The 27584-nt window shown below is 34.2% G+C and overlaps 1 protein-coding gene across 1 annotated transcript in view; it reads left to right on the top strand.

The window, feature by feature from the left end:
• The window catches only part of LOC132547377 (kinesin-like protein KIF12), a 62402-nt gene that overhangs the window by 13804 nt on the left and 21014 nt on the right, over positions 1-27584 (top strand). Inside the window, exons 3-7 of the mRNA XM_060211136.1 lie at positions 516-594; positions 1313-1434; positions 2494-2590; positions 7199-7336; positions 13497-13632. Coding sequence (XP_060067119.1) covers positions 516-594; positions 1313-1434; positions 2494-2590; positions 7199-7336; positions 13497-13632 — 572 coding nt within the window. The remainder of the gene's footprint in view (positions 1-515; positions 595-1312; positions 1435-2493; positions 2591-7198; positions 7337-13496; positions 13633-27584) is intronic.

Here is a 27584-nt window from a genome sequence, read left to right as displayed (position 1 = left end):
AAGCGTGGGACTAGAGTCTTCCAGAAGAGATTTTCCTCTCAGCATTCTCTAAAGGCGGTAAAAAACACACATAAAACCCCTTCCTTTATAGTATGTCAAAAATGTCACTTAAGAAAACATGTTTAAACATTCAAAAGCTTAAGGGTTTAATTTAGCGAAATCATTTATGATTTCCTATAAAAGGTTTTATTTACTTATTGTGATTGATTAGCTGAAATATTATTCTAAGATCACAAGATGCACTTTCTAAACTTACTTCACCCAGATGAGAGGCTTAGTGAGCTTATGCCAAGGTGCACTCTCTGTCCTTCAGCCAGCAGTCTGTCGTCTGACATCAGGACTTTTTTTTTTCAAAATTGTTTAATCAGATATAAAACAACACTGCGTGGTGCAGGCTTTTTAGGCCTCTTTGTTGTATACACTGTATGATATGTTTAATTGTATAGTATCTAAACTTCTATCCAAATGTTGTAATTTACTATCCAAATATTGTAATTTAATACTTTCTGCTTCAGAGTTCGACCACTCAATAATCAAGAAATTATGAGAAAAGATGCATTTGTGGCGTCCTTTCCTGGTGCTGGTAGAATTGAGGTAAGGTTTTCAAACTTTGTAGAATCAAGACAGTTTTGGTTATAAGGAGACCTGCGTTCTTGCCATGTTATGGTGTTAGGGGAGTAGTGAAGAACTTTGGTTGAAATCTTGATGATTACTGATGTTTCCATCTTAGGTAATCTTCAGTTTACATTACAATAATGCATAGGTCAATATTTTACCTGAAAGTAAGGTCATTCATTTAGCAAGGTCAAGTCTAAGACATCAACTGATTACGGTTTGAATAAATATGAACTCCAAAATCGAAACAAGAAATTCATTTTAAAGATTAAACTGATTTTCGAAGTTTTGAAAATAGCATCTTTAGTGAATACAATTTAGATTTGATTTTTGGTTTAAAATCAAGGGTATAAGCTCATTTATTCCTTAGCAGAAATAGGTAATTATGTGCCAGTAGGCATGAAGTGGATAGGTTACAGACACAGTTTAGTACCGGTATGTAGTAATGAAAATATGATTTGGTTATAGTAGGGGGGTTTATGGCAATCTAAATTTAAGATTGGACAGCCTTGTCTAACACCATTGGGAATTTTAAAAATACATCTTAAATCCTACACTACTAAAAGCTTCCATACTTCTGTTTAGTTGCCAGCTACCTGGGGCATTCATGTTTCTCCAACACACTCCCAATGGTCCATATGTTGATTTTGACTTTATGTGTTTGTTTAGATGTGTTTTTTTTTTGGTTTTGACACAGTGTGATGCAAACACGTCAGTGCGGTCGTTTGGGTTCAATGTGGTGTTTGAGCCGGAAGCCACGCAGCAGGACCTGTTTGAACACTCTGGGATGAAAAAACTTGTAGACATGTCTTTGAATGGGTAAACATTTCTTTTAACTTGCTGAGATTTGTTGACGTAGGATTAAAGAGCATTTAAGTATATCTTCAGCTCACCAGTGGCTCGAAGAACTGAATAAGCTTTAGTGGCTTGTCATGGTATTCATCGTCCATCAGTCCATTGTCTATTGTCTATTGATTAGCTTACCTGTGAATCACTACTAGTTTCAAACGGCTAAGAAAGTCTTTTACCAAATTTCATCAGATGCATCCTTGGGAAGTGGAAACGTATATACTATAAACAGTGGATCTTCAACCCTAAGGGCCTCACTGACTGGGGTCAATAGTTGAAAGATAGCTTATTATTTAAAATTCTTTTTCTATATGCACAGAATTTGTCGAAATTTGGTTTGAAGTCTATTGGGGTGAAGGGAACTCAATTTTTTTGTAAACAACAGTGGGAACAATACTTTGAGGACTAATGGGATATGGTTTGACCATTTACTATTGGTAAATAGGACCACCCTCTTTATTTCCATAAAATGAAAGTACCACCTACTGTAGAAATATATAGATGGTCACCATGTGACATTAACTATTCCAAAGGATGAGTAGATTTTATTCTATCATTGAATATTTAATTGAGATATGTAACAGAAAAGGAGTAGTGTGCCTCTGTCTGTTATTGAACCCATGACCCCTGCACTCAGCCAATTAAGCTACACGCGGTAGAATTAAAATCTGCTGTAGGTAGATGGTCACCAGCTGAGGTCAACTATCAAATGGATTACTAAATACATGTATTTCAGTTTAGATGCAACTGTTTAAACAAATTTCAGAAAAACCATAAAAAATGGATATTTTGCAAACACAAGTTATTGGTTAATTATTGTGACTTGCACATAGCTTAAAATGAATGCAGCCCTGTCATTTGACTTACGGAATATCCAACTTTAATTTGGCTCAGATGTAAGAGTGCAGTTGGAGTTATCACCCCAGATGTCTAGCTAAGTTCAGGTTCTTTCAGAATTGGCAAAAATACGATTTTCCTGTTCTTTCAAATAGTTTTTTCGAATAATATTTAAAACTTCTATTCTTTCAGATATGCATGCACAGCTCTTGCCTTTGGACAGACAGGTTCTGGTAAAACTCACACAATGACAGGTCCGCCACAACAGGTTAGTATCAGGGAACATATAGTTGTTACAGGTATCCACAGAGGCGTAGAGCATTTCTCAAGGTCAAATCGACACATTTTCAAGGTCATTTGTGGATGAAAATAAACTAGATTCCAGTTGTTCACAATTTTGAAATCATAGTCCATTATATCAGAACTATTTCTACCAGGTGAAAGAAAGAAAATGAATGATATGTTCTTTAAATACAATGGCCTGATAGTCACAATTAATGATACAAGTTTGGGGTGAGTTTGTAAGATTGGTTTGTGTCATTATTGTAATTATTGTTGTGTGGTTTACAGCCAGGGTCAATTTGAGGCAGAGTCTCCTTGTGACTGGTGTCTACCTCACAACAGATGGGAAGCCAGAGCAATTAGGATAAAGTGTTAAATTTGCCAACAAACGACCCATAACAGCACATGTATTTTAAGCCTTTGAAACACAAATTGCCATGAATGTAACTATTGTAAAATATGAGCAGGGATTTAGAAAGTTTTTATGATACAAGGCTTTGAAACTTTGAAATAAAAAACAGAAATCCTGGATGAGTGTTTTGTATTAGGCATAGCTTCTCTTTACTCTACAATATAGGTAGATTAGAGTGTTGTCTTCTTGTAGAAAACACCTCTCTGTTAGTACCATATTGTCATGGAATCTTCAACATAGCATCAGTTTCACCATTTGTAATTTTTATTGAACTCTTTGTCAGCTACCAGTTGTAATCCCTCACGTAGTGTTGATATCTTCTTGTAACGTATTTGATAGATGTTTTTTCAAAGAGATTAAAAGTACTTGGCTTGTTAGTGGTAGTATTGACGGCGTTACATTACTTAATGATTATATGTGGTATGTACATTCTGTTTGGTACTAAAGGTGAAGTACTGAGTACACAGGCAATTAAAAAACATTGAAATTACAATAAGTCATTTAAGGCTAACACACTGGGTTGGATATAGATAATACACTTTCCAATCAAGTTGATAAGAAATGTTATATTGCTAATAGTGTCTAAGTAAAGATAACTTGGCAATTGACATAAAGATAAATAGTTTATTTGAAATTCTTTACATCCATTTATGATTTGTGTTGAGTTTGAGTGAGGTGACATGACAAAACATTACTACACAGATGTGATTTTATTATTAACCTGTACACTTCATTGGATCACAAGTCAGTGTCCGGTCTTCATTGTCTAATACAGAGTTTGACGTCTTGCTTGCAGTCACTAACATTTTTTGGGGCAAAAATGGAAATTTTCATATTCAGATACATGTATTTGTATATTGTATGTTGAAAGACAATACTTCCCACCGTACTGCCATATCTCCTAAAATATTTTTTCTTTTATTGTTGCATCACTCTTGATTCATCAGAATGTTGAGGTTTTTGCTATACTTTCACCATCTGATATAGAATTAGTCAATACTTTGTTAATATAAATGGTATTTTTCTTCGAGACAGTGCTGAATCATGTAGAAAGATAATGCACTGTAAAGAATCTATAATTTTCAGAGATAATTTTATATATACTGAAAGTGATACGGATCAATTGGGATAATTGATACCAAAAAATGATATCCTCCATCAGATTAAATGTTTCTAACATTGTGGTTATCCTCTGGTTCCATAGATTGATTCTTTCTGTCGAGAAAGATACCAGCAGAATTTACTTGTGCACAAGTTTCAGTGTAGGTCTTCAGAACCTATTATGGTGAAACATGTCAGCAAATAAATTTTCACTGATGTTTTCTGATGTTGTCTAGTCATCCTTATCGTCAATTTGAAATTATCAAATATATATGAAAAGTGCTAGAAAGCTTTAGGTGCTTCATCATAAACAAATATATTCCCACCTGTTTACAGGATTTAAGTGGTGCCATTAATCTTTTTTTTCCTTTTTAGTTAACTATCATTTAATTTCATTTTAGGGTCTATTTTCATTAACCAATGAGTTGTTAGGTGTTATACCGAGTATGTTTTGCAGTACTTACATCTTCCTACCATTAAATAATTTTTTTCTTTAACTTTCAGTATTATGATGAGGTTGGTACTTTTAAATGTATTGCCAAATTGTTCAGAGACCCATGTATGTAACACCTGCATATCGTTGATAACCTTACATATATTTTCCAAATAAGTTGATATTGATGTTGCACCCAGACCTAAACATTTTATCAGAATGGCATGCAGGTTCTTGAATTCACTTGTTCTGTGTTATATTGTTTGTATTGAACATGTTGTTGCACTCCCGCCCCACGTGAACGTATTATTTTTGTCGCAGCATGAATTAAGTTGCCCGTTTGTTTTGCAATTTTTGCTCACATTCACTTTGCATGAACTTGATTAAATTAACACTAGATTTTACATGGATAGGAAAGTGTGTTCCTTAAATAAGCCCTGGAGTCCAATCACATTGATTCTTACTAAATAAGCTCAGGGAGCAAATCCAATTGATTCTTACTAAATAAGCCTAGGGAGTCAATCACATTGATTCTTACTAAATAAGCCCGGGGAGCCAATCACATTGATTCTTACTAAATAAGCACAGGGAGCCAATCACATTGATTCTTACTAAATAAGCCCAGGGAGCAAATCCCATTTATTCTTACTAAATAAGCCCGGGGAGCCAATCACATTGATTCTTACTAAATAAGCCCAGGGAGCCAATCACATTGATTCTTACTAAATAAGCACAGGAGTCCAAGCAGGTTGATATTCACTAAATAAGCCCAGGGGTCCAAGCATGTTGATCTTCACTAAATAAGTCCATTGTTCCAAGCATATTGATTCTTACTAAATAAGTCAGGAGTCCAAGCATGTTGATTCTTACTAAATAAGCCAGGAGTCCAAGGATATTGATTCCTACTCAGTCAGGAGTGTGTTTATTTACATACAGGTGATGAAATAGTACTGATGTGTAAATTTGCTAAATATCAGTAATACAGATACACATTTACAGATGTATCATCACTTTATGCGATGCAAATAGGTTGGTAAATAGACGGATTCACTTGAGACCTGCAGTCTCAAAAGTTGACTAAATCAGGCACGTATCCAGTCAATAATGTGATTATAATCAGTAATCTGTCAATTTTTGTTTTATTATTTTTTTTTTGTAGCCGTTGATGTTATTTTGCATGTCATCCTGCAGTTGTGATGTTTGATAAGATTAAAATTAGTCTTTTCCTGCTTATGTAAAGTTGATTGTGTAAGCACATGTTTTCATAAAGTTTGTACATTATGTGATAAATTTACATAAATCCTAAAGCCACAATTACTTATTTCCTTGAAATACAGCTGAAACAATAAGGTAGAGACTATAGTCTTAATATTTCAGGAAATAACCATGAAATAACTACATTATATAAGAATAGTTAGGTTACAGTATTTGGATATGTAACTCATACAGTACAATAAATTAAGAGAATCATGTTCAGTTTGAGGAAAAATATCATTGACATAGGAAGAATTGAATCTTAGGAAAAGAAGTGAACTAAAGAAAATTTAACTGAAGGAGAATAAAAAAATGATAGTTATATAACACATGTAAGTGATGCTATAGGCAAATGTTTGTTAAAATGAACAGAAGTTTGGGTGAATATATCATAATATTTAGTACTTTAGTACACATGCACTGAGTTCTGAGTAATTTCACTGGTGTAATAGATCAGTTCTGTTACCAGTTAATATCTATTGTTATTCTCCTGAACAAGATTCTAGTATGTAACAAAATAATATATAGTACTTATGTATGTGTATGTTTACTCATGAATTTAATGCCATTAACGTAACCCTTGTACCTTGTTGTTTATCATTTGTGTTCACATTTTTACATTTTTTCACATTTTCACATTTTAACATTCATATGTTGAAATAGAAAACTGCTAGTTTAAGCCTCTTTTTCAAGGTAACAAATTAGTTGCAGCATTTGAGATTCCATGGATGCTGTGACAAATTGCCCCCAGACTGAGGCAGAGATTTCCTGAAATAAAGCAAAATTAATATTTTCTTGAACCACCTCAAAAGTCATCTGAGTAAAGTTCAAAGTTCATGTTGGGTCAGAATTTATCCTGAAATAAAGCAAATTTTATATTAAATCATTTCAAAGGTAAAGTGAGTAAATCAGAATGTTATCCTGAGCTGTGTGTATTTCTGGTACACTGCTTTGATATATGACATTTATATTGTGAATAATTAAGAAATTTTATTGATGAATTATATCTTTAAGATATATTTGAAATTTCTTTCCTAAATAAGGAAGTTGATAAGTGCATTAGGTTCAGGGTTAACACCTTAATAAACTTAAAAAGAATATTGTGTCATGAAAATCACATCACACAACTGGGAAATATACATTTTGATAATACCATCATAACTATTCCTTATATGTATACCATTATTAATTATGACTAGTTTTCAGGAGAAAATGTCATAAATAACAAACCTCCATTGATAATCAGCTCATTTCATTAATTAGACTGTACAGTATATCACTTCAACAAAACGCTTTTACATTATAACTGCAGTGTAGCTGGAATATCTGTTTTTTGTTTGGTAAATTTTATTATATGTGATTACATTGGTGTCTAACTTATTGTCCTAAAATATTGCTTTGAATTGTGATTTCAGTTTGAAGGAGGAAAGCATCCCCCGGAAGACATGGTGGGGATTATGCAGCGCTCATTTGAGTACCTAATTCACATGTTACAACAGAATGGAGGAAACAAGACCATTCGGGCATCCTACCTCGAGATCTATAATGAACAGGTAAATAAAGCCTACCTCAATATCTATACAGGTAAATACAACCTACCTCAAGATCTATACAGGTAAATACAACCTACCACAAGATCTATAACAAACAGGTAAATATAACCTACCTTAAGATCTATAATGAACAGGTAATTACAACCTACCTCAAGATCTATAATGAACAGGTAATTACAATCTACCTTAAGATCTATAACATACAGGTAATTACAACCTACCACAAGATCTATAATGAACAGGTAATTACAACCTACCTTAAGATCTATAACATACAGGTAATTACAACCTACCTCAAGATCTATAATGAACAGGTAATTACAATCTACCTTAAGATCTATACAGGTAAATACAACCTACCTCAAGATCTATAATGAACAGGTAATTACAATCTACCTTAAGATCTATAACATACAGGTAATTACAACCTACCACAAGATCTATAATGAACAGGTAATTACAACCTACCTTAAGATCTATAACATACAGGTAATTACAACCTACCTCAAGATCTATAATGAACAGGTAATTACAATCTACCTTAAGATCTATACAGGTAAATACAACCTACCTCAAGATCTATAATGAACAGGTAATTAAAATCTACCTTAAGATCTATACAGGTAAATATAACCTACCACAAGATCTATACAGGTAAATACAACCTACCTCAAGATCTATACAGGTAAATACAACCTACCTCAAGATCTATACAGGTAAATACAACCTACCTCAAGATCTATAACGAACAGGTAAATACAACCTACCTCAAGATCTATACAGGTAAATACAACCTACCTCAAGATCTATACAGGTAAATACAACCTACCACAAGATCTATACAGGTAAATACAACCTACCTCAAGATCTATACAGGTAAATACAACCTACCTCAAGATCTATAATGAACAGGTAAATACAACCTACCACAAGATCTATACAGGTAAATACAACCTACCTCAAGATCTATAACGAACAGGTAAATACAACCTACCTCAAGATCTATAATGAACAGGTAATTACAACCTACCACAAGATCTATACAGGTAAATACAACCTACCACAAGATCTATACAGGTAAATACAACCTACCACAAGATCTATAACATACAGGTAATTACAACCTACCTCAAGATCTATAATGAACAGGTAATTACAATCTACCTTAAGATCTATAACATACAGGTAATTACAACCTACCTCAAGATCTATAATGAACAGGTAATTACAACCTACCACAAGATCTATACAGGTAAATACAACCTACCACAAGATCTATACAGGTAAATACAACCTACCTCAAGATCTATAATGAACAGGTAATTAAAATCTACCTTAAGATCTATACAGGTAAATAAAGCTTACCTTGAGATCTATACAGGTAAATAAAGCTTACCTTGAGATCTATACAGGTAAATAAAGCTGACCTTGAGATCTATACAGGTAAATAAAGCTTACCTTGAGATCTATACAGGTAAATAAAGCTTACCTTGAGATCTATACAGGTAAATAAAGCTTACCTTGAGATCTATACAGGTAAATAAAGCTTACCTTGAGATCTATACAGGTAAATAAAGCTTACCTTGAGATCTATACAGGTAAATAAAGCTTACCTTGAGATCTATACAGGTAAATAAAGCTGACCTTGAGATCTATACAGGTAAATAAAGCTTACCTTGATATCTATACAGGTAAATAAAGCTTACCTTGAGATCTATACAGGTAAATAAAGCTTACCTTGAGATCTATACAGGTAAATAAAGCTTACCTTGAGATCTATACAGGTAAATAAAGCTTACCTTGAGATCTATACAGGTAAATAAAGCTTACCTTGAGATCTATACAGGTAAATAAAGCTTACCTTGAGATCTATACAGGTAAATAAAGCTTACCTTGAGATCTATACAGGTAAATAAAGCTTACCTTGAGATCTATAATGAACAGGTAAATAAAACCTACCTCAATATCTATACAGGTAAATAAAACCTACCTTGAAATCTAAAATGAACAAGTATGTATTATTTTAGTTTATTATAGGGTTATTTGTGGACTAGATATGGTATTTGTACCATTGATAAAACCATTTCTGATGGATAGTAGTATATTTCCTAAAGCCATCCTGGAATTGACACGAAAATATATGGTGAAGTGATAATTATCAACATAACTTTTTACAGTGAATTTAAACTTAAAATTAAATTGATATTTGCACAAATGATGTTGATGGTGTTAATTACCAGTGATTTAGATGTATGTTAATATCTCTTGAGGATAAGACTTTTACAAACTGGTTAAAAGGGAACAGCTCAAAACTGCTGATTACTATAATTACTTAGAGATTTAATACAGCTTAGAGCATCAGGAGATGTACAGAAACTTATCATGGCAGACAGGATATACCTTGAAGACTCAACATTAATTTAAAAGTTTTGAAACTGAACTCACAACAAATTATTTTCAAATATTTCTTTAAAAAACATACAAATTTCTGAGTTAGTCACATAGATATACCTGTATATGTTTTAATTTGTTAATTAAGAGGTTTGAATTTCTTTATTTGAGTTGATAAGGTAATCTTTTCTTCAATAGATTGTGCACATATATGTGTATTGTTGTGGCTGTATGCTGTATACATTGACCCCAGACTTAACTATATAGTGTCATTATTGGTTCTGTGTGTATAATATGACAAGAAGTGGGTTATTTAGAGTTTTAGAATGGTATTGATAAAAAGGTTTAACTAAATACTTTTATCTTGTGTCAACATTCTTCTTTTCTTCACCTTTTTGTCAGCTCCTACATACCAGACCTCCCTTGACAGTGTTTCCACCTTATGTCATTCAACTATCCTTGTGTACAATTATAAACGAATACACTCAAATTTATATTAAAGCTGTGTGTCACAGGTCGAGAATCCCCTGATAAATACTTGTTATACATGTGAAGTTTGTGTTCTTTTTGTATATAAGAGACAAGTGCTTCGAGTAAACTTGCTGAAAAAAAGCATGATACCTTTGGGTTTGTTCATAATGACCCACAGAAGTATTTATGAACAGATAGTAAACACTTGTTATTGGAATTTTGAATGAAGGACTTATTAAGTGTGGGTAGATATTTGTATGTTTATATACATATATAACTAGGTACACAATACTTGATCTTTAGGTTACATAACTACTAGATGAAGGAATCAAACAATATTATTTTTGATAAGTGGGTCACACATCTTTTAATCACACTAATTTGTTACTTGATAATGTATTAACCGCTAATATTTCAAGTTCTCAGTGAGTATAAACCAACTTCCTTTCGCTGCTATCATGATTTCAGTTCTAAAGCTGTGATTTCTTTCGCTAATTCTGAGCCACAGTTGTAAAAGCTCTGTAGGGATATCCCATCAGTAACTTGGCCATGATAGGTAAATTTACAGGATGTTTCTGGGACAAAGATCAGCATACACATTGCACTGTCCATAGACATGAACAACTTTTGACACATGTAGGAATCTGAGGTCAGTAACTTGGCCACGATAGGTAAATTTACGGGATGTTTCTGGGACAAAGATCAGCATACATATTGCACTGTCCATAGACATGAACAACTTTTGACACATGTAGGAATCTGAGGTCAGTAACTTGGCCACGATAAGTAAATTTACGGGATGTTTCTGGGACAAAGATCAGCATACACATTGCACTGTCCATAAACATGAACAACTTTTGACACCTGTAGGAATCTGAGGTCAGTAACTTGGCCACGATAAGTAAATTTACGGGATGTTTCTGGGACAAAGATCAGCATACACATTGAACTATTCATAGACATGAACAACTTTTGACACATGTAGGAATCTGCGGTCAGTAATTGGGTCATGAAAGGTGTGTTTATGGGATGTTACTAGGACAAAAGGTTAGCATGCACATTGCCCTACCCATAAACTAGTACAACTTTGGACACATGTAGCCCAATGTACTAATACATATAGACATTGTCATTATTATAAAGCAGCAAATGCTAGGTATGGAAATTTGAAGTTCATTAATGATGTTCCAATATAACTTACGTCAATGAATGTTTGCGATTTTGCTTCAGTCATAAAAGTAAACATGTAAATCGCATGCAATAGGAAGTTTCTTTACAGTAAATACAGATGTGAAAATCTAGCCATTGCTGATTATATTGTGCAATTATTTGATTGAATCAGTTTGTAACCATGGAAACTAAAAGCTGAAATTTACAATACGTAAACATGGTAAATTTTAGCTGCAATAGACCCCTTTGCTAAAAAGAAACTTCTCTTTAGCTGAATTGGTTAGGCATTGGACAGTGGTCACTTGTTGGAATCTGGGCAGAGGCACTGAAATAGATCATGACATCTGTTACAAATTTAATCACTGTTAACTCGATTAAAAGAAATTACATGTAAGTGTCTTATTGGAGGAGGAATCTGGAGGATCTGTTGAAAACCCACAAAGTTAGGCATGTGACTCCTGACCTTTTTGTTTCCATTCAGGGAATTGAACCTTAGTCTCCTGGTGGAAAAAACAAATTACCCTGCACCACCACAGCAGTTGACCAGATTAACGTACAGGTTATCTATTTGAATACAGTCACACTTCATTATTTGGAGGTTGGTGGGCTGTTGGAAAACTTCGAATTATCTGAGTTTCCGATTTTAGTGAGATCAAATGTGAAAAGTTTGGCTGTAACAGATGAACAGTTTCAGATAATGAGGTTAAGCGGTATTATTAATTCATGCAGGTTTGTGAAGAAAGATTACCTGGGTGATGAATAGTGTAGCCACTTTTTCCATAGTATTGACTGTTTTAATTAGGTTTAATTACATGAGAAGTCTTTAGGTGTAATGTGAACAGTTTTTTAAAATACTGGCTTGATATGTGTATATCAGAGATTCAAGTCATATTTTTCATTTACAATTGATTCTACGTTGGTTTGATTTATAATCATGCAAGTGTTAAAATAATTCCAATATCGCTTTGCAAGTATATGAAGAAGTCGACTAAATAATAATTTACTGCCTCAACAAGAGCAAAGCTAGATATATAAGATTGATTACCGTGGCATGTGTTTCAGGTAACGTACCAAGTGCCAATCATTGTAGGGGGGGTCTCACATGATATATATATTACATACCGTGGTATTGAACTATCTCTCCCACATAGATTGTAACCCAATTTTATCACCTCATACTACAAATGTTACAGCATAGTGTAAATAAATTTCATTTTATATTATGTGTAACCATTACAGGTAAATTGATAAAAGATGTGGGAATCCTTGTAAACTTAGTCAGGCCATCATTGATAAATATATAATTGTTCTTAACAGGTTGATATGTAGAAAAATATGCTTTTAACAAGCTTCTTGTTTTAAAAATAGTTCCTTGAACAAACATATATATAAACAGAGTCCATAGTCCTATATATAGATATTAATGATTAATTTTCTGTGAATTTCCTTCAGTAAGTCATGGGCTTATCACAGGACAATGATTGAGCCGTTGTTGACTTTCTACAGAATTATACTAGATGAGAGTGGGAATATGACAATGTATTATGAATTCAGAGTAGCCTGTGAAATAAAGTAATGTACACAGTGAGCTGTACTCTAAAGATATAGACAAGGAAATGTTTATATAAAAAAGTAAAGGTATGGGAATATACAGTCAGCTGAGGACTGGTCTTTATAGACAGGATTGTTTTACACAGATTTAGGACAATGGTCAACATGGACAAGGAGTAGTTAGCTGAGTCATACCTGATCATTATAGACAGGTGGTTGTTATACAAAGGTTAAGATGAAACAACTCATTGAGTCATAGACACGTCATTATAAACAGGTGATTGTTATGCAAAGGTAAAGATGAAACAGAATTCATTGAACCATAGGCTGGTCATTATAGTCAGGTGCTTGTTATACAAAGTAAAGATGTAGAATTAAAGAAATTGAGACTGGGCACTATAGACAGGTTGTTGTTAAACAGATAACAGTAAGATAGAAATGCATGAAAATGATGAAAGTGGAAAAGTTAATGTATGTTTGTGTATACCGCAATCATCTCTGATTAAAAAGTTTGAGAAAATTATAATGATTTCAGTTATAACTCCTTTTATTAGTGAGATGTATGTTATTTTTACAGGTGGTGGACCTGCTCAACCCAATCCGCAGGCGGAACTTACAGGTACGCTGGTCCAAGAACAAGGGTTTCTATGTGGAGAACCTGTTTGTGATGGAGTGTGAGACAGTAGATGATATGATGGCCGTTCTGGAGGAAGGTTCGTGTCCAACGATTGTGTCCAATATATATATATACATATTCAGCAAGACATTTTATGTAATACTGCTCTAAGGTTTTTCCCCCTTCAATGTGTTTGGCTTGGGAATCGGCTCTATTCTAAACATAATTTCTTCCGGTATTTTAATATAGCTAAAAACTCCTTATTTAAAAATTTCCTAAAAGACATATGATTTATATCATTGAAAAATCTTTTGAGATTTCTAGATCAAACACAGCTGTTTGTTTCTTACAATAATACTGCCATTTTTGGTAAGTTTTCAGTACCAGCTATAAAATTTTCTTTTGTTATGTACCTGAAACATCTTTCCTTACTTATCTGTTTTTAGAAGATTTTCATTGGCTTGGCCTTATAGAAAAACAATTTTGTGATTATTGCATCACTAGCTAATAAATACATACCCACTATATCTTTTTGAGAGTAAGACACCCCCGGTGTTATTATCAATGAAACAGATGTGTATAAAGCTCGCACCCAAGTCTTCTAGCTATTGATTTAGACTACACTCGACCTTGACAAGCTGCGGTTGAACAAGCCTCAAGTATTACTCCATGTCACGCCACAGGTGATATACATCCTCTCAGGAACGCAGATAAATCACCCTCACTGCCGAATTGAAATTGTAACATAAATAATTTTGAACAGGTTTACACTGTGGTTCTAGTGCATGGGAGCCGTTATGAGTTTGATTGATTGTATATTTTACTGCCTGGTGGTATTAAGTATTACTTTTGTCTATAGATTTACGTACTGATAAGACAACTTGATGATTATTGAAAGTGGGAACGGCTTGTTAACATGATATATAAATATAAGTAATATAATGCTAATCACTAAAATTCCCAATAAAGCATTTGAGTATGTTAAGAAGAAGGAAGCAGGAAAAGAGATGCTGATGTGTGAGGGGGGACAACTCTAGTATTGATAAAAATATATCGTCAACCTCTAGTCATTTAATACCAGATCATAACCCTTCAAATCAAGGGTGACAGGGTGTTTAAATAGGTCATCGATGAAAAAGACTTTCTTATCAGTTCCACAGTGATATAATCACAATTAGGTTTTGAAAATAGATGTTTTATAACATGTACATATATATATATGTCAGGATGACCTGATCAAATTGGATGAGTTGAGAGACACTTAATATGGAATTATTTGGTGGTGTAATGTTCAAGAAAAATATCATGTCTGAAAAAACCTCTCACAACAAACATTTTTATTTTAATCCACTTTTACTTTCTTAACTTTAAATGAATAACAAAAGAATAGTTTAAATATTTAAATTTCCCTAATTATTCACAGTATACTTTAGTAAACTCTTCATTAAAATTGGAATTTATATATATATGTATTATCGCAGAATGATCTAACAAGTTTCTATCAGATCACATGAACAGTATGACTTCAACTAGTCGAGTCAATTACAAAATCAAAAAGAAATAAAAAATAATATAAAGTTTTAGAAACCAGAATAAGTACTTCATGATAAAGGGAGACAACTCAGTTTTACTTGTCTGAAGTAATATTTCATTCAGACTTTTTTTTAAAGTTCAGGCTTTCTGATGATCTGTTGAATGCTGCTGAAGGGAAAAAAACTCTACTATGTCTGGCTTAATCATTTCAGCCCACTTAGTCCAGAATCCAATTAACTAGGAGTTCCATTATCAAGTCAGTGTTTTAGTAAAATTTTTACTAATGAAGCTGTCACACAATGCATTGTGTAGTCAGATCAAGATAGATGTAACAAAATCACATGTACTTACTGGAGACCATTCAGAGCCAATTTTGATAGAGAAATTAAGATTTGTTTGTAAGTAGAAGATAGATCAGAACTATTTTTCACTTATTTGGAAGTGGGCCTGTTATCTCGTTTTGGGGAGAAAAATTTTAAGGACTAAACTATATATTGGGAATTTGACCATATTATGAAATATATTGAATTGGGACTGAAGCCTACATTCAGCCTCACAGAGCCCCATGAAGAAGGCCTATATATCATTTTGACCTTTTTAACACCTTCATGAATTGCCTATGGAAAGCTTTAATATGATTTAAGTGGGAGCTGCATGATCAAATTGAGAGACGACTGGATTTTTGTCACACAAATAGTCGACCAGGGAACAGCTAACACTACTTGTATTGACCTGGTACTTAGGTGTCACCAAGATTTTAAAGGCACTTTAGGAATATGTCTTAAATGGGTCCACCATGCTAAAGGGTTAGGTATCAAATTATATGTGAAATAAAAGGGCCTGAAATTAAAATCTGTTAAGTTCAGCTTCATTGATATAACACATTAGTGTTAAAAGTCTTGTTGTTTTTATAAGAAGTAGATAATTTATGTATGGGAGAAGCCATGCCAAGTTTCTCGATACCATGTGCTTGCACTTAACACTTTCAATAATGTCTGACATTAAACGGTTGTTATACAAATATTTGTATTTGAAAACAATGTGAGATACATTAGATTTATCAGTGAACTAACAAAAGTGTTTGATGTTGAATTAATGGTTTAATTTAATAAGAATTGATAATAGGAATTTAAGTATGAGATTGAAGCATTTGATTTTAATAAAATTTCAGTCTGTTTTTTAACAAAAGGTTACAGATATTTAGGGATGGAAAATAATTTGATATTTAACTTAATTAAATCCTTTTTGACATTGATATCATAGTTTGTGTTTTTCTGCTCCTGAAGAATGAATATTATAAGAATAAAAATATGATAATCAAAATGTTTTAGGAGATGAAGGCTTGTTACAGTGTCTCTGATCCATTCCCTTGAAATATTAATGAAAATAACATGTTTTGATATAGATCAAATGTATATATTATAATGTGTAAATGAGGCTTGTGGTTAATAGGGAAGATACATAATTTTTCCTCAAACTTCCTTTATTTTTGCTAAGTCATCCATTATGGTTAATGTTTTTCTACTGTGTTATGTTTATATGACAAACTAGTGATGTCACCCATGGTCACGCCATGTCCTTTAATGGTGCTGTAAGTTAATTTGAAGTCTGATATAGATTTTTTTTGTTAAAATTCTTTAGAAAGTACCATTATGTATGGAAATGAAAACACAATCAATTAGAATGTTGTAGTGGTGTGTGATTAAACGGCCCATTACTGAAGGTTTATTAATGTATTGGCATGGCGGTATTTACGTGCTTAAGTGCTGAAATAAACAAAATTTCCCTAGGGGTTGAGTAGTTAAATACCAGTTGAATTTGAATGGAAAAGAGGAGCAGAACACGCTATACAAGTGGTAGGCAATCTTTCACATCCAACAATACATAGGAACGGTAAGGTGATTCTTTTTTGATGAATTGTCTTTCATAACACCTAACAAAAATAAAAAGGTTAAAAAAAAAACTTAAAGAAAATAAAGAATAATATTTGTGTTATTTATTAGTAAGGGGAGATAATTAACCTATACACTTCATTCATTTTACAAAAATTAAGAAGTAAGTGATGTCAATGTAGGTTATTTATTCCTGACGGCCTAGTTTGGTCAGTCTCTACTGTGGGAGAAAATTCAGCACCTGATGAAAACCCAATTGGTCTATAGGAAATCTCAGATTATTTCACATCTGATATGGAAATTAGACACTTCATTGACAGGTGTGGTATCACTGCACCTCTTGACCAACCAAGGGAGATAATCAAGTTGATTTTTGATAATCATATCGGTATAAGTTATTTCAGTCTAATTTTGGACAGAGGTAAAACAGGTGTAGTTTTGTGCAAAAAAAAAAGTTATTGTAAGAAAAGTTCCATTATAAAGACTGGTAATTAATGAAAGAATAACATCTGATTTTATCTTAGTTATCATAGTGTATTGAATCATTTCTGTTGGACATGTACCCCTGTATATTTGATAAATAAATTTGAATGTTGGTCCAATATAGAAGGAAGAAACAATGGAGTATTTCCTCTTTTGACTGGATTGACCTAAATGAATTTCACACATGATAATATTCTTGGATACTTTGACTATTTTAAATCTAAATGCTCTGTGGTTTTAAATCTTTGCCTAGAAAAATATGTTGTACATGTTTTGAGATGGCAATCGATCATCGTAATAAAATGCCAGATGTTAACCCCAGAGAAGCATGTCTACCCAGATTTGTGATAAATGGATTGTAACTTTCATTAGTTATTACAATTTTTTTCTTTGAAGTTTGGTATTTATTGAAATCTACCTTTGTAAAAGTTGTAACTTCAAAGTGTTGATTTTCTCTAACATTAGATTTGATTTATTTATGATTCCTTATATCAATACCACTAGGTATGCCTGTATGTATAATTGTTATACATATGTACTATATTTGGGCCAAGGTTTCCTGGAGTAATCAGTTGTTCTGGGACAACACATTTACTGTCTCGTTGCACAATGGTGTTAAAAGGAATGACTCCACACTCGTTACTTTTAATATTTGAACAAAATCCAACGATCACATCTGATTCATGCCTGTAGTTATTAATACATGTAAGCTCTTATACAATGTACACCAAGTTATTTAGCTGTTTGGATCAATGTCACCACTCCCACACTGGCCCCTAGACTTTTACCGTTCTGCTGTAATGAACAGTGTAAAGAATTAAACGCGGTCCATTTCCGGGTGCGTAATCAAGCATTGCAACACACAACATTGTGACACAGCTTTTATATGCCTGGCTGGTTTTAAGCTGTGCCAGAAATGAATGTTAGGACTGGAATCTGTGAGGAGAACATAAATATAGTTTTATCACCAGAGGCTGGAGACATTGATTTTTTTGTAACACTCCTGTATGAAGACGCGTCAATAATCATTACCTGAATTTTATGTGAAGTCCTTAGAAAATTCTGTATAGAAAAAATATATTTTGAAATATGTATTTCAGACGTTTGTAGCTGGTGCATTTTTGATGTGAGAGTAAAAATTTTCTATACTACATTGAAACGACTGATATCATTTTAGAGGAAATATGTCTTTACATACTGTAAACATGCTGAATTTGATGCTTTGAAATTTTTGCGCATTATCATGTTCTTGAAAATATGTATTATTAAGCATGAAATGGTAAAACATAGGATTAATGATGAAATATGTATCTTTACAGTATTGTCCTCAACCGGATATAAATCTGGCAATATCGTAGCATTAAGATAGTGATTTTCCTGAAATGTAAAATGAAGGAAGGGCACTATGGCTATCATTAGATGGTTATTAGGTTTCCTTTTGATCAGTAAAAATGTTTGTAGCTATACTTAAGGGTGTATACTACCTAAATTTGATTTGTATCTCCATTCCGAAAGAGTTCCACACTTTTTAACCTGTTAACTTTTCACTAAATCTGACACTGTATTTTAGTTTGGTTGCATAAGCTGTGTGACAGGGAAGATACAGAAAATATCTACCAACAAACAGCCCAAAGTATACCTAGATGTTCTATTGATATGTCACAAAGATAACTCCTTTGTAAAGTTACTGTTACCTTAGCTGACAATAAATACTTGATTATAATGTCTGTATATAGTGTTGCTAAGAGGACAAATTGCACTGCAAATACAGACGATAATGTTCTCAGGTAACTTAAACATTTTGCTTTTGAATGATAATACAAAAATTATTAAAAACATGAATTTTTTTTTTTTTAAAAAAGCAGTTATATGAAATTATCATATGTTCTTTAGTAAAAGCTTGAAAATCTATTTGAAAAAATATGGTAATTATACTAATGTCCTTTATTAAAGCTAGACAAACTAGTGGATATTCATGATGTAATCACCAGAATGGTGTCCAAGGAAACAAATATTGATTAGACGTAAGTAAAACTATAATTTGTTAGCTATGAATATTTAGTGAGCTTCATCACGACTAATGAAACTATTTCTATTGGTTGAAAGGAGACTCTGAAGTATCAAACTGATCAGACCAGACAATTAATCTTTTTCACTGGTACATTTGCCTGTTCAGTATAAAAAGATAATTTACCCTTATATAAATAATGAAACAATGTTTTGGTTGCATTTGGATTTTAAATACCATTACAATGTAATGTAAGCTGAAGAATTAACCGTTAAAACATTTGAATAATTTATTGATGCAAGTTGTTAGCGACTAAGAGGGATAACTGTACACGTTGACAAAGTGCTAACACTGTTCTGTGTATACATAACAATACACCTGAACCACTTCATAATTGATCATTTCACATCAATTGATATCCTACAGTGTTATCTTCAGATGAAAAGTGTTTCTGCATACATAGTGCTGTACAATGTAGGTATTAGCCTTATAAAATCGGTATCAGAAACACTGATGTTTACATCACCTTGTTTTTATCTCTATGTACCTGTCCCAGCATCTGCGTCATTTTATGGATTGTTTTGGGCTTTGATAGCACATAAATAGGTTAACGATACCTAACACTCCCTAGGTGGCCTTGTCAGCTTCCCTCACAACGTGATCGATGTATAACTGGCACTAAAGCTTGTCGACCTGTCCCATACATTGTGTAGTTTTATCTCGCAGAGTTTTTCGTTTGAGCCAATCTAGACAAAGTGATAAAAGTTTGTAATATGTAGTACATGTTACAGTAATGTATATATATATATATATATACCTGGGCAAAAACACCTGTATTTTTTTCAGCAAGTAAAACAGGTGTAGAATATTGACTAACAGGTAAATGGTGCTGATTATATAGAGGTTACAGGTTTCAGTGGCAGAATTGATTTATCTCTGAACAATACTCAACCGCTATACCATTTACGCGGAGAAACTGTGTTATATATACACCTGAAACAAAACATTTCATCTGGTGGTGTACAGGTTATCATTTTGTTAGTGCAGGCTTTTAGGATTTTATAAACAAGATTATTAATCTGAAAAGTATGACAGTTGTAACATGGCTATATGTCTTAAGCATTGCTCCTCAAAGCTAGATGTACTTGTCATTTAAACATCATTACTACAATCTGGGACATTTTACCCAGTTGGAAACCATGTAAAATACACAGGTGTAGTTGAAAGGGTGGAGTTACCTGTATGTTTTGTTGGGATCTTACAAGGCATCGAAGAGACGACATGGAGTGAGAATATTTAAACCCTATCTCTGTGTATATTTGTTTGTACATGCCTGAGCGACTCCTTCGTGTACATTGACATACAACTTTGCTTCCTAGGGGATATAAAACAGTTCCATATAAGTGGAATTACATGGCACGGGTCAGTGGCTTTAAGGGCCCTACGTACTGTCACCAGACACTGACACACTATTGTTGTTTACAAGGACTTCTCATTTATTGTCCGACTTTCCTTTTTATGAAGTGTTTGCTTGAGACACTTGATCACATATGGAATTTAATTTATGCTGCTCGCCCAATACTTCTGGAGTTTAAAGACTATGTATGATTACAGGTGTGCTAATTTAGTATTACCTGTACAGCTGAAGACTGTTAGACATTTAACATACACATGTGTATATTGATAAAAGATATTGGACAATTCAGCTGGGATAATAATTCTACTTTCAACGAAGGTACGACTGTGATTATGAAGTACATACTCCAATACATAGTACAAAACCTGTATATGACTTTTCCAATGAATGTTGAGAAATCATGTCGTGAATAATTTTCAATAACATTGAACAGTACACAATCTGGCTTCATATTTAGAAGCCTACAAATTTGTTGTTCGTTATTATGTTATATATGCCTTAGTACACTGAAAGAAATCCACTTTTCTCCTTACAATAACTGTGATTTCTAAAGACTGAAACAAACCTGTTTGGCTTTGCTGTACTAAAGGAACATTTTAAAATGTGCTTGTGGAGAGCTACAAAAGGCTATCCAAGACCGGTGGTGTGGATTTAATTGCTTTTGCAGTTGAGTACTCGATACAAGCTTATCATACGTCTCTCCAGTAATACTGGCCTCATGATGGTCTAGATCAGCGACTTGTTGACCGAGAACTGATAATGGCTGGGAGATTTTGTCCAGACTACTGAATGTGAATTTAAGATGGTGACACATATTGATGACCTGGAGAAAATGTGTTATGTAAACTTTTCTGGCAGTTATAGTGATATATATACATTAAAGTATATCCACTTGTGAACAGTTGATTGAGAACTTATCAGACCTTTGTTACTGGATCTGCTTGACACAATTACTGGTGGGACATTAATCACAAGGAGATGAAAGTTTGATTCAACTTTAAGAAATTGAGGATTTAATTATTTTAAGGATGATACTCTATTAATAGGAATGAAATATCATTAAGTGACTGGGAAGTAACTGTGTTTGTGTCCTGACAATGAGATACCAAACTGATGACAGACAGCAGCCTGCAGCAGGCCGACCTGTCTACCAGCCAGAGTTAAGGGATCTGCCTGCTTTTCAACCAGGGCCCCCAAGGAGTCAACAGCCTGGGTACCATCTGTCTGTAGATGACCGTCAGCGATATTATGACCTGAAGGCAAATTCCGGAAAGGATAGAACACCGAACAGGGGACAGGATCATAGAAACTCTCCAAGGTATGATAGAGATGGAAACAGACCTCCTGTCAGAGATATTCCTCGTAGGGGAGATAATCAATACAATAATTTTGACAGGGGAAGTAATCAGTCCAATGATTTACCGAATATAGACCCAAGATATAGGAGAGCTCCACAACAGCAGGAGCGACAGAACTTTGACCAGAGACAGGAGTTATACCCTGATCGACAGCAGAGATCCCAAGATGCCAATTATCACAGACAGGACACTAATCGACAGAGATATCCTGACCAACTGGACACACACAGAGGTTTGGAAAACCGTGGACCATTGCCTGCTCATACGTCTGTGGCACCAAATGGACCACCTCCACCACGTGATCAGCGACTCTTGGACAGTCCAGCATACAGCACACCAAGGCTAAATCAACCCTATGCAAATAATGATCGTAGAAATCGGGACCCATTTGGACCTGATCCCTACTATGGGGGACCTCAGCAACAAAGGGCTCCACAGGGCCCAGATCATCCCCAGTATAGCGATAGATCCCATCCCCCACCCAGGCAGATGAACAATAATAATGGCTCAAGGCCATTCAGTGAGCAGATATCTAAAAATGGTCAGGGTGGGCTGTATCAGAGCCAAGGACAACGGAGTGAGTCCCAGATTATAGACAAAACAAGAAACACTTTTTCTAAGGAAAACTCTGTGCAATACTTATTGAGGAGTAATTCCAGGACAAAAAGTTCTATTAGGGGATCAGGTGTAACAAGGACAACTAATGCATCAGGTCAACCTATTAAAGACAGAACAGAGGTCATTCAAGGTCAAAGCAGGTTTAGTCAGGGTCAAATGAATGAGGATGGTAAAAGTAGAGACACTGCAGTCAAGGGCATAATGTCAGGACAGAGGTCAGATTTAGAAAAGGAAAATGCACAGAAAAAGACTGTAGAATTTCATAATAGTAATAAACAGACCAGCAGTGATCTGAAAGTTGTTGAAACGCTAGACAAAACAAAAAATGTTTCCAGTAAACCTAAAGTAGAAAGTATAGGTAGTAAGACAGGGTATGAATTTCCTGATGTCGATGATTTAGATGATGTTGATCTAGAGGATGTAGAGGATGTTTACGAAGAAAAGGATATATATGTGTGCTACTTAAAAACTGAACAAGGAGCTCTTGTCGGGCCTTTACGTTTTGACATCGAAGACATCAGTATGGGGCTTCCAAAACCGGACAATGAATCAACAGACACACAGGAAGGTATACATCTAATATTCATTTTATTCTAATTCACAATTTTTTTTGATGTATTCTTTCAGGATGTTTACACACTGTGTTTATCGTGTAAACAACCAAGGTGTTTGATTGATTGACACAGAAGCTTCTGTTCATAGTAGGAGGTGTACTCATGATGATGGAGTGTCACATGCAAAGTTTGGTTTTGACCTATCACTATACAGAGTTACTGCCCTTTATTACATTGTGACATGTTCAGGGGTAATGGACTTTGGATTGGCAAACTTATTTCTCTTCATAATTTTTTTTTTGTGTGGCTGTTTGATCAAGATGTTAAAGATGTGCAGGTTTTAGGCTTATGTCTGGGAGAGTTGCAGGTACTAGCCGCACTTTGGTGGTTTGTGAGAGGTACTCTGCCTTTCCTCAACCACCTTAACCTGATAACCTTGGCTTGTTGATAGGACAACAAACTGATGAAGGTGACATATAGAATGGTCATGCTAGTCATAGAAACCTCCCATAGCCTTTTCATTTGTTGTATCAATAGGTGAAGTGGAAATAAATTTGAAATCCTATTTAGATACATAGTATTTTTTAGTTATATTAGTCAGAGAAATAAGTATAAAGTCAGTACCTAAAATCACAGGTGGTCTCTGTATTAAACATATCTCTGGATAAGTAAAAATGTCAGAAATATTGTCTGTTAAAAAAAAGGATATTGATTGAAGTTATGTCAAAACACTTGTACTGTTGAAATATAATCCCCAAGGTCAGATATTTTCTTTGAATTGATTGTCTTTGTTGAGAAAGAAAATTTATTTAATTTTACTTAAAAATCTAGTGGTCAAGGATGCTGGGGTCGTACTTCATCTACATAATACTGAAATACAAAATGGATTTCCCATTTTCAGGTTTTTTTTGTGAGTGTAAAAAATATTCTTGTTTATTTGTGAATTAAATTATTCAATAAGTAAAGTGATGGACAGATTTGTAGAAGAGGTTTTAAGTTCCAACCAAATTAAGTAAACAACATTGTTTGAGAAGAGTATAGAAATGGATGGTTTTGTTTGGTAGTTACATAGATGATGTTGTCAAGATGTCATGTTCACTAGCAACAATCTCCAGGGGTCCAGTCTTTTGATGACAACCCAAAAGGTTACTAAGTACCATACAGATGTTTAAGTGTATACAAACAACCTTGACATGACCTAAGACTGAGATCTTGGTACACATAACAACATCTTGTAAAATATTTGTTTTAAACTGTCAGTCTCCTAGACAAAGTTAAAAGATCAATAAACCTTTCACAGTCATGAATATAGATATAGAGAAATAGAATATATAAATAGTGTGTTGGGGAAATAATAGGAACTGTTTCCTGGAGTAGAAAATCTCTTCTCAACCCAAGAATTAGAAAATGTTTGTTTAAAAATCAGCCTTGGGAAAAATTTTAAGATCAATATATTGAGGTGTAGATATGGTAAATAGAAGCGTTGATGTGATAAAAGAGCTGACTGCCTCGGTTTGAAAATCTCTTCCATAACCCTTGACTTAAGAGTAATCGTAAGTAATTAAAGCGACTACTTGTCTGTTTATATTGGCTAGTGTCTATCATAGAACAAATGTTTGCTTTGTATAGTGTTAATCTGGGACCACTTGCTGTCAATGAAATAATGCTGCTTGTTAAATGACATGCCCCTTTGTCAGGTGCAATGCTGCTTCTTTTACATCATTTTTACCCTTATTTTTTGCCATAACAAAAACTATTGACATTTTGGGACCATATTACCTGTTGCTCAATATGCATTCAGAATTTTACAAAAGAGTGGAGTTGAAATTTTGCCAAGACTTTTTAATTATTTTTCTAGATTAAATGTCTGTGAATCTAATGGAGTGTTTTGAGCACTAGGTGAACAGCTTGAATATATGTGACATTTTGTGACATGACACTGTGAATATTTTAAACCTTAACTTTTGACTATAAGAAAACAAACTATGTATCTGTTACATAATGAAAGTGGGAATGGCCAGTCACCGAGTTAAACACATCATTTCCACCTGAGTGTCTCAGCTGTGGGTAATGAAATCAAGATTAAGTGAGCCTCTTGATTATCATAACATTGTCCCAGGAGTGATCAGGTCCCATTTAAACTATACCTCCTTGTTGAATATATCTAGAGGAAAGAAGAAGGAATTTTTAAGCTAGATTCAAGGTTAAGATCAGTATAGCCGTGTCACAGTGAAGCCTGATGGGAAACTCTACAATACTTTGGTTCAAGTTATCGAGTCTAGCTGTGATCTTCATAAATTTTCCCCTTACATGAGAATTCCGCAATATATTTACCCGAAAGAAAAAGTCCCATGATAATTAGCTGGAAAACCTTAAATTTTAATTTGATTAAGTTTGACTGTGTATATTATATACTGCTGTGTATGTCATTGAATACACATCCATCAAGGCCCATTTAACTTCAGTATTGTTGTGGTATACATTATTATTAAATACTTTCCTGTATACTTGTTATCAGATATCGTGTATCACTATAATTAATCACCTAGTCACTCTGTATTGAACCCAACCTAAGAGTTCCACCACTTGAAATGCCAAACATGTTAGAATATTCACAACTACTCAGATGTCTTGATATGATAATGGAAACAAATTCATTAAAAAATTCAAATTAACTTGGAGACATATTATACCATGCTAAACCTAATGAACATTCCTCCCTGTAGGCACACCCTCTAATGAAAACATACACTCCAGTAAACACTTTCCTGTCCTGTAAATACCTTACATAATGTAAACACACACAAATACCAGTAAACACACTTCCTGTCAGCACACTCCCAATATAAGCTCACAGATACCCCTGTAAGCAAACCCTCAGATGTAAACACATACATCAGTAAACACACCTCCTGTCAGCACACTCCCAATATAAGCTCACAGATCCCCCTGTAAGCACCCCCCCAAATGTAAACACATACATCAGTAAACACCTCCTGTCAGCACACTCCCAATATAAGCTCACAGATTCCCCTGTAAGCACACTCTCAAATGTAAACACATACATCAGTAAACACCTCCTGTCAGCACACTCCCAATATAAGCTCACAGATCCCCCTGTAAGCACCCCCCCAAATGTAAACACATACATCAGTAAACACCTCCTGTCAGCACACTCCCAATATAAGCTCACAGATCCCCCTGTAAGCACCCCCCCAAATGTAAACACATACATCAGTAAACACCTCCTGTCAGCACACTCCCAATACAAGCTCACAGATCCCCCTGTGAGCACCCCCCAAATGTAAACACATACATCAGTAAACACCTCCTGTCAGCACACTCCCAATATAAGCTCACAGATCCCCCTGTAAGCACCCCCCCAAATGTAAACACATACATCAGTAAACACCTCCTGTCAGCACACTCCCAATATAAGCTAACACCCTTTGTAAGCACACACATGCCATGTAAGCTACCTCCCTGTAAGCACACACACCCTGTAGGCACATCTTCCTGTAAGCACACACCCTGTAGGTGCACTTCCCAGTAAGCACACACACCCTGTAGGCACATCTTCCTGTAAGCACCACCCTGTAAGTGCATTGTCCAGTAAGCACACATACCCTGGAGGCACATCTTCCTGTAAGCACACACCCTGTAAGTGTACTTCCTTGTAAGCAAATACACCCTGGATGTAAATGCACTTCGCTGTAAGCACTCCTGCAACTTATTTATTCAGAGAAAGAGATAATCTGGTAATTGCTGGGATGGAAAACCTTGACTCACGTTCAAGGTTAAAGGTGAAAAATAGGGACAAGCCAAAACAAAAAATGTATCTGTTTATCACTAAAATGCTTCACACCAACATCGTATTATGTTGGGGCATACAGCATTACTCATATCCATCTTGTTCTTAAGCAAGGCTGTAATTTTCATTACATTTGATTTGATTCATGTTTACAATGTCAGAGTATTAAGCTGTATATTTGATCAGGTACTGGGTTACATGTGAGGAGACGGGGGGGGGGGGGTAATCATGGCTTTTAAAATTTTTCTAGTTTTACAAATAATTTTGCTTCGTTGTGTTGATTATCAGTTACACTTTGTTGTTGAATTTCAGTAACATTTCTCATAAATAGATTAATCTGTTCCTGAAACGTATTTTCAGAAGTAGATTTCTGAA

The sequence above is a fragment of the Ylistrum balloti genome, unplaced genomic scaffold (assembly GCF_031769215.1).
Source record: "Ylistrum balloti isolate Yb309-2 unplaced genomic scaffold, AGI_CSIRO_Ybal_v1 Utg369952, whole genome shotgun sequence".
NCBI classification, from domain to species: Eukaryota; Metazoa; Mollusca; class Bivalvia; order Pectinida; family Pectinidae; genus Ylistrum; species Ylistrum balloti.
The sequence above is the reverse complement of the archived record's forward strand: the minus strand, read 5'-3'. Positions and strand labels throughout refer to the sequence as shown.